The sequence below is a fragment of the Ovis aries genome, chromosome 12 (assembly GCF_016772045.2).
Source record: "Ovis aries strain OAR_USU_Benz2616 breed Rambouillet chromosome 12, ARS-UI_Ramb_v3.0, whole genome shotgun sequence".
In the NCBI taxonomy this organism is placed as follows: Eukaryota; Metazoa; Chordata; class Mammalia; order Artiodactyla; family Bovidae; genus Ovis; species Ovis aries.
In genome coordinates, this window is record NC_056065.1 from 29,210,532 (window position 1) to 29,226,612 (window position 16,081).

General features: G+C 52.3%; 1 protein-coding gene across 5 annotated transcripts in view; it reads left to right on the top strand.

Annotated features, from left to right (window-relative positions):
- COQ8A (coenzyme Q8A) overlaps positions 1–16,081 on the top strand; it is a 47,452-nt gene that overhangs the window by 18,245 nt on the left and 13,126 nt on the right. For all 5 annotated transcript variants that reach the window (XM_042257166.2, XM_027976322.3, XM_027976320.2 and 2 more), the window contains exons 2-4: positions 4,436–4,621; positions 9,120–9,530; positions 9,774–9,840. In XM_042257166.2, the coding sequence (XP_042113100.1) occupies positions 4,445–4,621; positions 9,120–9,530; positions 9,774–9,840 (655 nt within the window). In that variant the 5' untranslated portion in view covers positions 4,436–4,444. The remainder of the gene's footprint in view (positions 1–4,435; positions 4,622–9,119; positions 9,531–9,773; positions 9,841–16,081) is intronic.

The window sequence follows — 16,081 nt, forward strand, 5'->3', positions numbered from 1 at the left end:
GAGTGAAGGTTCAGCAGGAAGATTTCCTCTCGGAGCGTGAGGATTCTCATGTCAGGGGGCTGTGCTTCTTTCTCAGTGTCTGCCCCTGGGGAGTGGTGAGCTGCATTTGTTCCAGTTCTTTCTCTCTAGACAACAACTTTGTTTACTTCCTTTATAGCCCATTAGCATGTTAGACCGGAAAAGGGGCCTGGAGACCCCCTCCCGGCCCCCACCCACTCGCAGCGCCCTCCTGCTGGGGAGGCGGGCAGTGCGCTGTGTCCGAGGCTGGGCTGGCTGGGCTCCCAGGCTTTGCCGCTGCTCAGCTGCCTCCCCTGCACCTGATCCTCGTGTGTTAGTCTCAGTTGGCCTCTGGTTGTTGCCGTGGTGGCCGTGCCCATTATAGATGTGTGTGCATGCCACTGCAGCTGTGAGCGCTGGGGCCAAGGGCAGGTTCATCCCAGGACCTGCGCAGGCTAGTCCAGAGCACCAGGGGGGAATTGTGTTGAGAAAATAGACCGAGTGACTTTATTTTAGTGCTGGTGCCTTAGTGGGCGCCCCTGAATGTGAGTGCCCACCCTCCACCCCCACTGCTATATTCACTGGTGCTCGCTCAGAGGAGAGCGGGCGACGCCCAGGTTGTCTGGGTGCATGGTGCCAAGTGGGTGAGGAGCCTGAAAATACCCTTCATCCCTGTATTGTTCCTCAGCAAGGTCCCCCAAACCCGTTTAAGAACCAGCAGGGTGAAGCGGGCCGGGGTGAGGGCTCTAATACTTGAAGCTGAAATCGTGATGAGGATAAGATTTGAAACTTGTGGTTAATGTGCTTTCGGGGCTTTTGCTTTTATTTACCTAAGATCCTGATGAAAGTGCCTGCTGGTGTAGCTGAGTGCCTGGTGCCTGTGCATTCCTGCAGGGGTTTTGCACCAACATTCAGGATAGCTGAATTCTGAGTCACGTTGGGGTTCTGGTGTATTAGAAGTAGGATTTATGAGAGCCAATTTTTGAAAATCAGAAGGTGAACACAGTTCTGGAAAGGTATTTCCTCTGGCAGTTGTCCACCTTCCCATCCCTGCTCCTTGAGGGTAGACATTCCTTTGTCAAAAAATACCCGGTATTGACTAAGGTTTGAATGTTTCACTTTGTACGCAGCAGAGCAGCATGTGGGGAGGTTTGGGGGCAGTGGTCCCTGCACGTTAGATAAATATCCTCAAGGGGGCTGGCATGGGCTGCGATTTTGAAATATGTGTCTACCTACGAATCTGTTCACGAGGTCAGACTGTTTGTGAACAGCATCTGTTAACGTGAGAAGAGGCAGTATTGCCCCACAGTAGTGGGAAGGTGTATTTCCGTGATGTCATTGCCATGTGGATGGAACCTGCCTTCCCAGGGGACTGGCTCTAGTCCTCCTCCTCCATGACGGCACTCGCTGTCCAGGGTGAGACAGGCACCCATGGAAAGTTCTCCGGTATGAGGATTCAACCATGCAGGCAAGAAGTGAGGCATAGCGAATTAATTTTTCATTTTTTCAAAGATGACATATTTATTTGCCACTTTGAAAGTGGAATATGTGAACTAAAAGTTAATGAAATACAGTTAGGAAAATAGTGAAGGAGACTGTTATTACTTATATTTCCCAAATGCAGGAATTTAATTTAAAAAAAAAACGGTCAGGAGCCACGCGGCAGAGCAGTTCTCCTGGGTTTCCTTACTCTGCTGCTCTTCACCCGGGTGCCCTTTCCCAATAAAATCTCTTGCTTTGTCAGCAAAAAAAAAAAAAAAAACAAAACGGTCAGTTTATTTAACATTTTTTTCCTCTTTTGAATTTTTAAAAAATCATCATTGTAATGTAGGTGTCATCCTGGCCCATCAGGTACTATGCTCAGGGCTGACATACTTAGAAACCAAAAGAGTTAGGACTGGACTCTGGTGGTTCCAGACCTGCCTCTTCAGAGTGCAGGACCATACCTGGGTATTTCACAGTGGGGCCATTCAAGCTAGGCAGGGGAAATTGGCCAAAAAACCCACTTATCTGCTTTGCTCTAGCAAAACTTTAGTTATGTGGTTATGATAACTTGGATGAGAAATTTAGTAGAATTAGTTTTAAGCCTAAAAACAGAATGAAATAGGTCTATCAGTTAGCAGACAAGGTGAGGTTTTGGACTTATCGAGGCTTGTGGCCTGTGAGGTGCTTCCCCGGTGGCTCAGTGGTAAAGAATCTGCCTGCAATGCAGAAGCCACAGGAGACGCAGGCAGATCCCGTGGAGGAGGGCATGGCAACCCACTCTGATATTCTTGGCTGGAGAATCCCATGGACAGACGAGCCTGGCGGGCTACAGTCCATGGGGTCCCAAAGAGTCGGACACAATTGAAGCGACTTAGCATGTGTGCACATGGCCTATGAGAGTCTCTGCTTGGTTATCTGGATTGGATTTAGGAGTGAGCAAGGGGAAGATCTGTTTCTGGGGACTGCTGCAGCAGAGGGGTATGGTGGATGGTCCTGGGACCACCTGCAAGGGTCCTTCTGAACAGATGGGGCTGGGGCCCCGGCCTCTGCCATTGCGTGTCCCTGATGTCTCTTTCAAAACCTCTCTCTTTGTGAGTGAAATGTGTCATGGGTGGGACTGGGGGCAGGGCAGCTGTTGAGCGCTGGCACCAGCTGCATTTGAGCTGTGATTACGTGATCTTTTCCCAGTCCTGGACATTTGGTCTGTGGGGCTCACACTTGTTTATTGCCATAGGAGCAGGAGCCCAGAGTGGAGCCCCGGGTGTGAAATAGCACTGGGTGATGGGCAGGGCTAGCTTCCCCCCTCCTTCCCGTCTCCCTCAAGGGTATGGTCACCTTCCAGAAACCTCCTTGGCTGTGATTAGGGTACAGGAGGTTCATTTGTGTCTAATCAGTGCCTCCCTGTGGGAGTGCCTTGGTGTCTGTGGACTGAGCGTTTGGAGCTGAATGGCCTTAGCCAGTTCCTTAATGCCTCTTACTTTGGTTTTCTCCTTTGTGAAATGGGGGCAGTGATATCCATGTCATTAGGTAGCTTATAAAGATTAAAAGGAGATGGAGTGTGGAAAGCACCCCAGCCTAGTGTCTGGGAGCTGTCTTCCTATGAAGGTGAAGGGGTCTTTGAGGGCAGGTTGGGTGGGTTGTCTTAACTTTCCAGGCTCCTGTGTGTTTGTGGGTTTCTCTTCTTTTAAGTAAAAGTAGCTGTGCCCATGCTTAGAAGCTGAGCGGATCCCTGCAGGTGTCTCTGGACTGACGGGCTGCTTCCCCGTGAAGGGCGGACAGGAGCGAGCCTGCGTCTTTGAAGTCCCAAGGGTTCTGATTGAGATCCTTGTCAGTGCTCTGGCCTGACCTTCCTGTCTGCACTTCTGTTAGTTAATCTGATGAGAATCCTGAAGGTGTCTCTGGGACGGTCCCCTCCCTCTTGCTGGCCCAGCCCTGCGTCCAGGGTGTAGCTGCACTTCTGGGCCTCCTTGTGTTTGTTCCCAGGTTTGTTCCTGTGGGTCTCCTGCCCACTGTACCTTCACACCGATCCTCTTGTCTCTGGGACTCCTGGTGGATCCCAGCTCCTCCCTGCCCCCTGGCCAGAGTGCTCCTTCCCACCCTGGAGTCTCCAGCTCCTTTCTTTTGCCTGTTTTTTCTTCAGCGGCACCCCCTCATTTTAGCTTATCTTACCCTTCCCAGCAGCACAGCCCCAGGTAGGTCTTGAGCAATGCCTGGGAGATTGCCAGCACCGCCCCACCCTGTGAGGCATGCTGTGTGCACTGGCTTTCCACTTCTTCACTGCTGACATAAAGAAACGCGCTTTATGCTGCGACCCAGTAGAAAGGAGAGAACAGCTGGCACGCGCGTGGAGGGGACCCAGGTTTCAGGCCAGGCCCTGCCGGCCTCGTTCCTGCACAGTGTCCTATATCATGTTGCTGGTTTTTAATGCTGGTTAGGATTTTCCAAGAGCATTGCCTGAGTGTGGGGAGGGATTATGGCTGTCCCTTGGTGGGCGTCTTCAGGGGCTTCAGGGCAGAGCAAGAGTGCCTGGGCATGGACAGACAGCCCCTGAGGATTGGGGTTGAGGGCCCCAGAGGCCTGCAGGGAGGAGTTCCCTCCCCAACCTACAGTCTAAATCAGGGACTCCCAGATTCAAGTCCTAGTTCTGCCACTTGGTGGCTGAGCAGCTTTAGTTAAATCCCTTCACCGTGTGCCATGAGGTGAGGAAACATGGGCCCGGTGCGCGGCCCCAACTCCACAGACCCTCTCTCTGCTCAGCGCCCTGCAGCGTGGGGAGCCACTCAGTCTGCCCTGGGCCCTGGGCCCTCCCTGCCTTTCTCTCAGTCAACCCAGGGGGGCAGGTCACTGGAAAAACCAAACAGCCAGAGTTTGGGGTAGAGGGGTCCGTGTGAGTGTGACCCTGTGTGGGGCGTGGAGCCCCCACCCTGACTTGGCCCACCCCACTCTCTTCCAGCCCTGCAGGATGGCTGCCATGTTGGGGGACGCCATCATGTTGGTCAAAGGCTTTGCCAAGCTGACCCAGGCGGCCGTGGAGACCTACCTGCAGCACCTGGGCCTCGGCGGGGAGCTCCTCCTGGCGGTCAGGGCTATGCAGTCCACCGCCGCAGAGCAGGTCGGCATGGTCTTTGGGCAGGTGCAGGTAAGGAGGCCGCTTGGCGGTGGGAGGGGCCCTGGACTTGGAGGTCTTGGTGAAACCAGGGGGTGAGCCAGGACACCTCCAGGATGGCCGTCTCCTTGTGGCCAGGGCCACACAGCCCAGTGTTTAGCGTAGCCCACGTCCTTCTGGGTGTGAGGGGGAGGCTGCTGCCGTGTGACTGGAGTTTCAGTTATAGGAAGCTTCACAGATCTGGGAAGAACCCTAGGAACATGAAGCCCAGCACGCTCTCCAGTCTGACCAGTAACTCACCAGCACTTACCCTGTGCCTACTGGTGCCAGGCACGGGGCGCAGAGGGGAGAGACAGGCCCCGCCCTGTGAGGGGCTGCCTGTGGTTTGCTCTGTTCACTCTGCCTGGCCTGGGTTCAGTTCCTGGGCCTGTCCTCAAGGTACTGAAGAGAGGCCTTTTTAATTTGGGGAATTAAAAAATGCCACAAAGATGAAACTCACGGTCCCCTGTGTTCTTAGGAGAGGCAGCTGGAAGGATCCCAGTGCATCTGGAAGGCCAGATACCCTTCCTTCTCTGAAGCAAACAAGTACTTTATAAGACAGAGCACCTTCTGCCTGCCCCTCTGGCTTCCGTTAGTGTTTCTTTGTTGGTCAGCTTTGTAAAGCGACGCGAGGTCTCCCATGTGTGGGTGGGTGGGGCAGGCACATGTTGCTGGACATTGTGCCTCAGCATCAGTGTCACAGGGTCAAGTGTCAGCAGGTCTTCCGGGGCTTCGAAACCCTTGCCCCTCCCTGCCAGCCACCCCACCCCGCCCGGCCGGGCTGGGGTCTCCGGGAGCTGACTCGGGAGCCCTGCCGCTTTCCAGGGCAGCAGCCTCGCCTCCCGCCTCGCTCTCGTCCCTCCTGTTGTCTCGTGCTGAGACCTCGACGCTTTACTGTCCAAGGGGAGGGCTGTAAGCAGAATGGAGCGCTGGAGCCGTAGTGGTCAACAGGGTTGCTGTGGCAGAGCGCCGCCCACCGCGGCGTCACCCGCCTGGTCCACACCCCGTTCCTGACGGTCTGAGGGCGTGGGGAGGGTCTGCGTGTGCTTGCGTGGACGTGTGTGCACTCACGTGTGCCTGGGCACGTGTGTGTTGGGAGCCATGCTGTGAGGGAGCCCCGCTGCTGCTCCTCTTCCATCTCTGCCCTGTCCTTCTAGGCAAGGACACGCACGCTCCTCCAGGCTCTGGGCCTCCCCTCGGCCAGTCTTAGGTTAGGACTGCCAGCCTCCCCTCCTGCTCTCTGAGGTCCAGTGGTGATACCGTGTCTCTGTCTACACAGACGCCTTCACCTCGCAGAGGTCTTCACTCCTGTGGTCTCTTACGAGCCTCACCGTTGTCCTGGGAAGGGTGCAGGCCCAGATGCTTACCCCCCTTTTCAGATGGGGAAACTGAGTCTCAGCAGTCTGATGTGGTCATTGATTGGCAGGACCGGAATCCTGTGTCCTCTTCACACGCTGTCTCTGTCCGCGCCCTCTGCTGAGGCGGGGCTGTGCCCTGGCTGCCTCGCTTGGTGCCCCGGCTAGTGAGGAGCCATCGCCTTCCTGTTGAACGTTTGCCTGTGGAACACCCGAAGTGAAGTTGTCTCACTTGGGCCTCCTAGGAGCGAGGAGCGTGTAAGGTGTGGGCAGGCCTCCCTGAGAGGCGAGGGAGCTCCCCGCCCGCCCCTGCTGCCCTCGGACAGGCCGGTTCCTGGTCCTGGGAGAAGACCAGGCCACGCGCCGGCACAGGCACTTGGCAGTAGGAGGGAGTGATGGCCCCCCGCCTGGAAGGAGGCACTGCGCGGCAGTCTCCAGCGCGCTCCACTTTGCCTCTGCACACTAGGAGGGTGGAGGCAGATAGCCCAGAAGCCGCTCTCCCTCTGCTTCCTCAGGGGGTTTGCTCACTGACTCATTCAGCAGACACTCACTGGTCCCCTTGACACGCTCAGGTCCCTTGAATTCTGCATAATCAGGTCATGGTAATGCAGGGCTGGTGGCCAGCAGGGGAGTTACAGGAGTTACGTGGCTCGTGGGACCCTGCCCCAGACTCCCTCTTTCCAGGGCCTCCCTGGCCACTTTGAGAGGTGCCTCTTGATTCCAAATACAGCTCATTTCTTCTCTGAGGAAGGTGCTGCCAGGTGGCCTTGGGGCAGCCGGTGGGGCCAGCCTTGGCTCCAGGTCCTTGCTCTGCCTGGTAGGCCATGACCAGGTTATTTCAGCTCTCTCAGCCTCAGTTTCTCACTTAGAAAGAGGACAATTCTGAAAGAGATGGGAATACCAGAGCACCTGACCTGCCTCTTGAGAAACCTGCATGCAGGTCAGGAAGCAACAGTTAGAACTGGACATGCAACAACAGACTGGTTCCAAATAGGAAAAGGAGTACGTCAAGGCTGTATATTGTCACCCTGCTTATTTAACTTCAATGCAGAGTACATCATGAGAAACGCTGGGTTGGAAGAAGCACAAGCTGAAATCAAGATTGCCGGGAGAAAGATCAATAACCTCAGATATGCAGATGACACCACCCTTATGGCAGAAAGTGAAGAGGAACTAAAAGCCTCTTGATGAAAGTGAAAGAGGAGAGCGAAAAAGTTGGCTTAAAGCTCAACATTCAGAAAATGAAGATCATGGCATCTGGTCCCATCATTTCATGGGAAATAGATGGGAAACAGTGGAAACAATGTCAGACTATTTTTTTTTTTTAAATTTTAAAATCTTTAATTCTTACATGCGTTCCCAAACATGACCCCCCCTCCCGCCTCCCTCCCCACAACATCTCTCTGGGTCATCCCCATGCACCAGCCCCAAGCATGCTGCACCCTACGTCAGACGTGGACTGGCGATTCAATTCTTACATGATAGTATACATGTTAGAATTCCCATTCTCCCAAATCATCCCACCCTCTCCCTCTCCCTCTGAGTCCAAAAGTCCGTTATACACATCTGTGTCTTTTTTCCTGTGTCAGACTATTTTTGAGGGCTCCAAAATCACTGCAGATGGTGACTGCAGCCATGAAATTAAAAGACGCTTACTCTTTGGAAGAAAAGTTATGACCAACCTAGATAGCATATTGAAAAGCAGAGACATTACTTTGCCAACAAAGGTCCGTCTAGTCAAGGCTATGGTTTTTTCTGTGGTCACGTATGGATGTGAGAGTTGGACTGTGAAGAAAGCTGAGCGCCAAAGAATTGATGCTTTTGAACTGTGGTGTTGGAGAAGACTCTTGAGAGTCCCTTGGACTGCAAGGAGATCCAACCAGTCCATTCTGAAGATCAGCCCTGGGATTTCTTTGGAGGGAATGATGCTGAAGCTGAAACTCCAATACTTTGGCCACCTCATGTGAAGAGTGGACTCATTGGAAAAGACTCTGATGCTGGGAGGGATTGGGGGCAGGAGGAGAAGGGGACGACAGAGGATGAGTTGGCTGGATGGCATCACTGACTCGATGGACGTGAGTCTGAGTGAACCCCGGGAGATGGTGATGGACAGGGAGGCCTGCATGCTGCGATTCACGGGGTCGCAAAGAGTCGGACACGATTGAGCGACTGAACTGAACTTTCTTCCACTGGTGGGCATGTCTTATCTTCTAGATCCCACAGTATCTTACCAAGCTGGGAGTGAGAAGGCTTTGGGGTCTGCTGCTGTTTCTGCAGGATCTACAGGCAGTGCTCTGTGTGATGAATCCATTTCAGAGAATCCTGGATTCAGGGAATCCAGGCCACTGACCTCCCTTCAGGAGTTGGTGCTGTTCTAATTATAGCCTTCTCAGCACTGTTCTCTTGGCCCTGTCTGTGCCTCACGTAACTCTGTGACTGGGGGGAGCCCTATTTTCAGAGAAGGAAGCGGCAGAGAGGGGTCAGGAACTCGCCAGGCCACTAGGGGTTCAGAAGTGGAAAGACCCCGGGCCTGAAGCTCAAGTCTCAGCAACTGTTAACAGGGAGACCTGATGTGTCACCCTCCTTGCCTGCGCTGTGTGCGCCCTGCTTCAGGAAGAGCCAGGCCTGGTTCTGGCTGTGACAAGCCCTCTGGCGAGAGCCCCTGAGGGGGCACCCAAGGCTGACTGGTGGAGATGCAGCAAGGCACTGGCCTTGGGAGGCAGGGTGGGCCTACCTGTGTGCCGCCCTCCCCTCTGCTGGTCAATGGTCACGCTTTTACTTTGCAAAGCTTTCCCCATCTTTTGCCCTGGCTTGCCCTCTCCAAAGCCCCTGGTAGCCTCTCCTTAGTCCAGATTTACAGGTGAGGCGCATGCTCCAGGTTGGTGGTCACTCATATGGTCCGGTCTGGGCACCCAGCAGGGGCTACATGGGACTGGCTTGCCTGGCCCACAAGGTGGGAGCTTGTGTGGAATCTGGTCCTCCTGGATCCAGGCTGCTGCTCACCTCTAGAACGGGCCATGGGCTGACACGGTAGAACCCTCTGGAGGGTGTGCTGTCCTGGGTGGAACAGGGCGCACACAGGGATTTGCTCCTGGCTGCCCTCTTGCTCCTCTCACGCCAGCTTTTGTTTCCTGCAGGGTCAGGAGAAGCCTGAAGACTATTACTCCGAGAGCCTCGATGACCCTGAAGGAGCATTCCACTTCTCAGGGATGAGGGCCGAGAGCACCTCTGAGGATGTCTCTGCAGCCTCCTCCCCGGAGCAGTCACCTCCGCCCTGGGCTCATGCCGCAGGCAGCGAGGGCCCTGCTCCTGCCTATGCTGCCAGCGGACCCTTTCGGGAAGGCGGGGTCCCGGGCCAGGCCGCCTCCCCTCTGGGCAGGGTGAACGGGAGGCTCTTCGCAAGTCCCAGAGACCCATTCTCTGCCTCGGGCCTTCAGCGGAGGGTCTACCACCAGGACCAGTCGTCCATGGGCGGCCTCACGGCTGAGGACATTGAGAAGGCCCGGCAGGCCAAGGCTCGCCCCGAGAGCAAGCCGCACAAACAGACAGTGCGTGCAGGAGGCCCCTGGGGTGGGGCTGGAGTGGTTCCCACAGTCCCGCTGTGTCAGGCGCAGCCTCTGGGGACACTGTCCAGGTCTGTGGCCTGGAGTTTCAGGCACACGGAGGCCTCTTGTGGGTGGAGTGTGCTGCTCTTGGGGTGGAGAGGGGCTGTGGGGGCAGCATGGACCCTGAAGGTTGGTCCTGTCTCTGGTCACTGATGCCATGAAGGGCTCTTTCTCTTCTCCCTCTAGCTCAGTGAGCATGCTCGCGAGCGGAAGGTACCAGTTACACGGATTGGGCGGCTGGCTAACTTTGGAGGTAAGGTGCCAGTCCTGGTGAGAGGAGCTGAGGTTGCCATGGGGCCTGCATGAGGCGGGAAGGATGGGGACCCAGGGGCGTCCTGGGGAGGGTGGTAGCTCCTGTGTTCGCCATTCTTGGATATTTTCCATGAATGTGAAAACATTTATGGGATCCAATGTGATTGTGAGTGATCCAGTTGCTACCTCAGCTCACCCCTGGGGATCAGTGGGGTGTGGCTGATGCTGTGCTGTGACTGCAGCTTTGCTTCTTGGGGGGCAGCGTCTGCAGCATCAGCTTCTCACTCAGGCCTCTGGAGGCCCTGCAGAGAGGAGGCGGGACAGTGGGGCTGCTTGGCTCCTGGACACAGTAGTTTTGCCCAGTCCCTTGGGGAGCCATTTGCTGATTCCCACGGGGCTGCGGGCTCCAGTAGAATGGTATCAAGGTGTATTGATCCTGAGCTGCTGCTGTCCCTTTTAATACACTGTAGAATTGTGAGTTTGTCCTTTCCTTTGGGAGTTTGTGTGCAGTACACCTGTGCTCTCTTTGTCCATATTGGAGGATCATCTTATAATGAAGATTCACAGCAGTTGTATCTACTTTTGTGATGTTGTGTTGTCTATCTGGTGCTTATTTGCTGACCAAAATATTTCTGTTGAAAGTGCCATCCTTTGCGATGGTTCTACTTGAAGATGGAATGACTTCTCTAAAGCTTGCTTGTCCTTAGTAGGTTCTCCATTCATACTTTAATGGAATTATGGTATTAGTATGGCAGTCAGCTGTGGCAGCTTGATTGACATACCCTCGCTGGGCAAGTGCAAGGCTGTGTGTGGCAGAGGTCTCACTGGCTCCTGTCGATGCCAGTGCTGACTAGTCATGAAGGCCCACTCACCTGTCTGAGCTGTTACTGCCTGCGTTTTGCTTTCTTGGTCTGTACGTCTCCCCTCCTGTAGACTGTACATCAGGCTCTTCTCCCTGGCTGCTCTTCTCTTTTGAAAACCCATCTTCCTCCTTGTTCACAGTTGGCTCTGTGTTCCTGGTCCTCTGGGAGCTGGCCTGATGGGCCAGTGGGCTTTAACACTGAACAATGGCTGGCTGTCCACCTTATGTTCAGAGCAGACCAGGTTAATTGGATAGAATTATCTCAACTCTCAGGTTTTCTTCCATAACTATTATCTTAAAATTTGACATCTGCTGCTACTTATCTTTTCCAGAATCTGGCATCCAGTGTCATCTGAGTTTTAGTACAAAATTATTGCTTCATTTCACATTCATGGGCTAGCAGTTCCTCATAGAACATTGCACCCCCCTGGGGTGCCACTACCAGAATGGGTTTGAGAGTCGCTGCTCTGATGGTGTCCAGCGGTCCTCATGCCCAGAAGACACGGCACTTCCCTGCTTTGCTCAGTGGCTGTTAGCTGGGATGTTTATTATCATTCATATTGAGGGGAGGTTCTGTTCTCTCCTCCATGAGTCTGAGGAACCGTTCTCTTCTTGCTCTGTAGTTTTTCTCTGTAACCTGTAATCCTCTTCCCCTCACTCCAGACCAGAGCTCATCACAGAACCCTGTTGCCGGAAGGCTGAGTTTGACTAACATAGTCTAGAATGGGCGTAAGCCTCTCTCTCTCTCTCTCTCTCTCTCTCTCTCTCTCTCTCTCTCTCTCTCTCTCTCTCTCTCTCTCTCTCTCTCTCTCGTCTTTGCAGGGATGGAGTAGTAGAGGACCTGTTTGGGAAAGCGGTCAGGATGAACGTCATGATGGCTGATTAGAATTTGATGGAAATCGTGGAAAAGCCAGAAAAAGTCAAGCCCTTTTGAGGGGTGGGTTAAGGACAGCAGACTGAAGTGAAAGCAGTGGTAGAGGAAGGTGTGTAGGACAAAAAGACAACTTCCTTCAAATCGGGTGCAGGGCTTCCCTCAGGGTGTGGGAGACATGGCCACCAGAGGGAGCTGGGGTTGGGTAAGCAGAGGCCCTGGTCTCTGTAGGGGCTTTGCACCCTCCGGAGCCTCCTGAGCCCTTGCTGACAGCTGCCTGGTGCCCACAGCCCTCCTTCAGAGTCTCTGCTGAAGATTTGCTCACAGCTGCGAGTTGCTCATGCTGTCCATGCAGTTGACGGCTCATGTTTCAGGACTGGAGGGGGCAGGATGGGAGCAAAGAGAAGCCAGGTCTGGAAAGAATGTGCTGTTCTGGCCCCAGAGGTAAATTCTGGACCTTCTGTCCTATCCAGAGGTTTTCAAACTGTGGGTTATGACCCTTAAGTGAGTGTGAAATCAGTTTAGTGGGTCAGGACCAGTGTTTTTTAAAACAAGTAAATAGAATGGAATTGAAGAGAAAAGGATCAGAGTTAGTATCATAGATCCTGAGAACTTAGAACATTGCAAAAATATTTGTTTCAGATATGTTTATGCTATTGATCCCTGTTCTTCATTGCATTGTATATGGCTTACTGGTGGGTCATTGTCTAAACAATTTGAAGTGACACCGGTTTACTTTCTTCTCCTAGAAAACACTTTGAACCTTTTTTCTCCTCACAAGGGTGAGATGTTTTGAGGTGGAGAGTAACAGACTTTAGAAAGTTTTGTGAGGGGTATGAAGGAAGGCTGTTGCTCTCAACCTCAGGGAGATAGGGTTGTGTTTGGGAATGTCAGCAGCAGGTATTCAGCTATATGGAGGCAGAGGCAGGGGCTTTCCAGTTGGGATGGCACATTTTGATGCCGAGATGGGGCAGGAACTCTAGGTCCGGTTTGGCCATAGGATGTCATGGCTGTGATGCTGTGGGCATGGTGATCTGTACTTTTGTCCTCTACTTTTAGAATTTTCGTTTTGCTTTTGGTTTTCAGCAGTGTGACTGTGACATACTTGGGTGTGATTTACTTTGTTTTTACCCTGCTTGGGATTGCAGAGCTTCTTGAATCTGTGGCTTGATGTCTTTCATCAATTTTGGAAAATAACGGTCATTTCTTAACATATTGTTTCTGGCCTGTTCTCTTTCTCCTCTGTTTCTGAGACTCCTTACACATATGTTAGTTCTTTCCCTCTGTCCTATGTGTCACTTCTGCTCTTTTCTGTATTTTTCATTTGTGCCTCAATCTTACAGGTTCAGAAAGATGTCTTATCATCTCTCCTGCACCTACAAATAGAGAGAGAGCTGGATGATTATGGAAATGAGACTAACAGATAAAGTGAGCACTAAGGAAAACTTGTTTCTCTGGTGGCTCAGTGGTAAAGAATCTGCCTGTCAGTGTAAGAGACATGAGATGTGGGTTCTTTCCCTGAGTTGGGAAGGTCCCCTCGAGAAGGAAATGACAACCTACTCCAGTATTCTTGCCTGGGAAATCCCATGGACAGAGGAGCCTGGTGGCGGGCGGGGGTTGCAAGAGTCAGACATGACTGAAGCAAATAAACAACAAGAGAAAACTTACCAAAAGGAGCTGAGCACTGTGTGCGTAGCACTTTGCTGATCACTAGGACCTTCACTTAGGAATTTACAGTCCACATCATTAAGGCAGAAGGGAGAAGAATACTAAGTAAGAGAACTAGAAAGAGGAACAACAAGTGAAGAAGCAGGAAGCAATAAGGATATTTAGGTTCTGCGTGGAAAGGATTTTGAAATATGATGCATGAAAACAGAGGCCAGTCTGAGAAAACAGTGGGCCAGGAATGAAGAGTACAGGGAACGGACTCTCAGAAATCCTCTTATTTTTAAAAGGTAAAAGGTTAAGGACTCTTACTCCCAGAAAAATACATTGCTTTAAAAAATAGTTCCCAAGACACCATTGAATTTCCTCAGTGATTTTGTAAGAACAGTGTTCTCACTCATGTTAGAAAATCGGTGAATGCAAACTGATCGCCATGGCTGCTTAATTTCGTAAAGATTCTGATAACCCTAGGCGTCCTGTTAATATGTCAGCAACAAAGCTCTCTCTGAGCTCGTTTGCTCCCTTTCCCACAAAGCTTTTGTGTCATTCCCGCATCTCGCTTGGCGCAGTAGTAAAACTGAAAACAGAAGATTTTGGGATAAGTGGGCATAGTTTGGTGATTTTTAAATTTTGCTAAGTAAGAACATTTAAAACAAAACCTATCATCAACTATGAACATCATTTAATTTACACTTTTTTTGAAATTAATTTTTATTTTTAAAATTATATAACATATCATTGTAGACAATATATATTCTTTCTTTCTTTCTTTTTTTTAAACTTTACAATATTGTATTGGTTTTGCCGTACATCTACATGAATCCGCCATGGGTGTACACGTGTTCCCCATCCTGAACCCCCCTCCCACGTCCTTCCCCGTACCATCCCTCTGGGTCATCCCAGTGCACCAGCCCCAAGCATCCTGTATCCTGCATTGAACCTGGACTGGCAGTTCGTTTCATATATGATATTATACATGTTTCAATGCCATTCTCCCAAATCATCCCACCCTCTCCCTCCCCCACAGAGTCCAAAAGACTGTTCTATACATCAGTGTCTCTTTTGCTGTCTCGCATACAGGGTTATTGTTACCATCTTTCTAAATTCCATATATATGCGTTAGTATACTGTATTGGTGTTTTTCTTTCTGGCTTACTTCACTCTGTATAATCGGCTCCAGTTTCATCCACCTCATTAGAACTGATTCAAATGTCAATTTATACTTTTAAAGGCCATTTAACAACATAAAAGTACAAAGGACATGCTCCCAAGATAAAGGATGGTAAATTGAGTAACTGAGTTTTGTTGGCGGCCTCATTCTGTCTTCTTTGTTTTCAGATGTAGACCCTGCTGTGTCTTGCCAGGGGCCTTGCCGAGTTGGTTCAGCAGTGCGGATGCCAGTGGACCCCTAGGCTGCGGTGGGGGGTGCAGCTCTGTAGGGGTGGGAGTGTTCACACCTCCTGCAGTAGGACTGTGTGTTCTGAGCTCCTGGCATGAAGCCGTGTGTTGACTTGTCTGAAGTCAGGCTTCCCCCACTAGCATTTATTGATAGGACACTTGATTTTCATTGAGGGTGCGGAGATCTGAGGTCCTGGTGTCGACAGCGGCTGCCCTGGTGTCCCTCGTTGGGTGGCACTCAGTGATGCCAGCTTTGCTGCTTGACTTCCCGAGGACGCACGCTGCGCATGTGCTGTCCCTCTAAGCAGCCAGCGCTCCTCTGTGCCTCTGAGGTCACAAGACTGATGCCCCGTAAGTCCAGGAGAAGTTAGCAACCTTGGCAAGGGTGAGGGAACATGGTTTCCTGCATTTCCCAGGAGCATATAACTTCAAAGGCACTTTGAATCTGAGTCTGTCACCCTTGAACTCGTCCCTTCTCCCTGATCCAGCAGAGGGGCCGTCAGTTCTTCCCCCCCTCACCCTGGCCCAGTTCTGAGAACCAAGGAGAACACTCACCCTGCAGGGAACTTCCTCTACCACTCCTTCCTGTTTGCCTTCCTGCAGCGCTGTGGCAGGCCCTCCCAGGCCTGGAGCTGGCATGGTGTGGAGGATGCAGGAGATGAGAGCGAAGGTGGAAGTACCAAGGGTTCCGGAGCACCTTGAAGCAAAGGAAATTTCCTTGTCCACTGCCTTTTCTGTGGACTTTCTTGTTCTAAGAGATCAGAAGGACCGTGGGATGTGTTGATAAAAGTGAGGCCCCAGAGCAGTGCCTGGCACGTGGGTGGTGCAGTGTGAGTGAAGCTGTTTTTCCCTTAGGTTTGCCCCTCACCGCTGCAGGAAATCTCTGGCCAGCCTTGCTTGGTAAACATGCCTGGGGGTTCTGGCAGGTAAATGCGGAACATTTCCTCACTTCTTTCTGCTCTCAGGCACCTCTCACCAAGCCTTCTCACAAACACCGCTGTTTACTAGAAGGTGTTTTATTTTTACTTTTTCCTTGACTTCTGTGCCTGTGTGGGCGGAAGCCCAGTGGTTGCTCAGAGGGGACATATTTATCTCTTGAGGACCTGCAGAGGGCCTCTGGGGCCTGGGCTTCCTGGTCACGAGGAACAGGCCCAATTCCCTGGGAAGCAGCCCACTGCTCCCAACTCCTCTAGGGAGAACCCTGCTCCCTGCAGCTACTTACTCCTTCCGTGTTTCTAGCTTGAAAAACCTCCTCTGGTGAGAGAAATGTAGGAACCTTCTTGAAAAGGGTTGGCGCCTTCTCACAGCCTAGGGTGGTGGCCAGGCTGCTGACAGTGGCCGTGGGGCTGCTGACCTGGATCTGTGGCTGGTCTCCTCTGGGACCTCTGAGCAGCCTATGTGGTCCAGGCCAGGGCTGCCTGTGGGTCAGGGGATGGATGGCGCTGC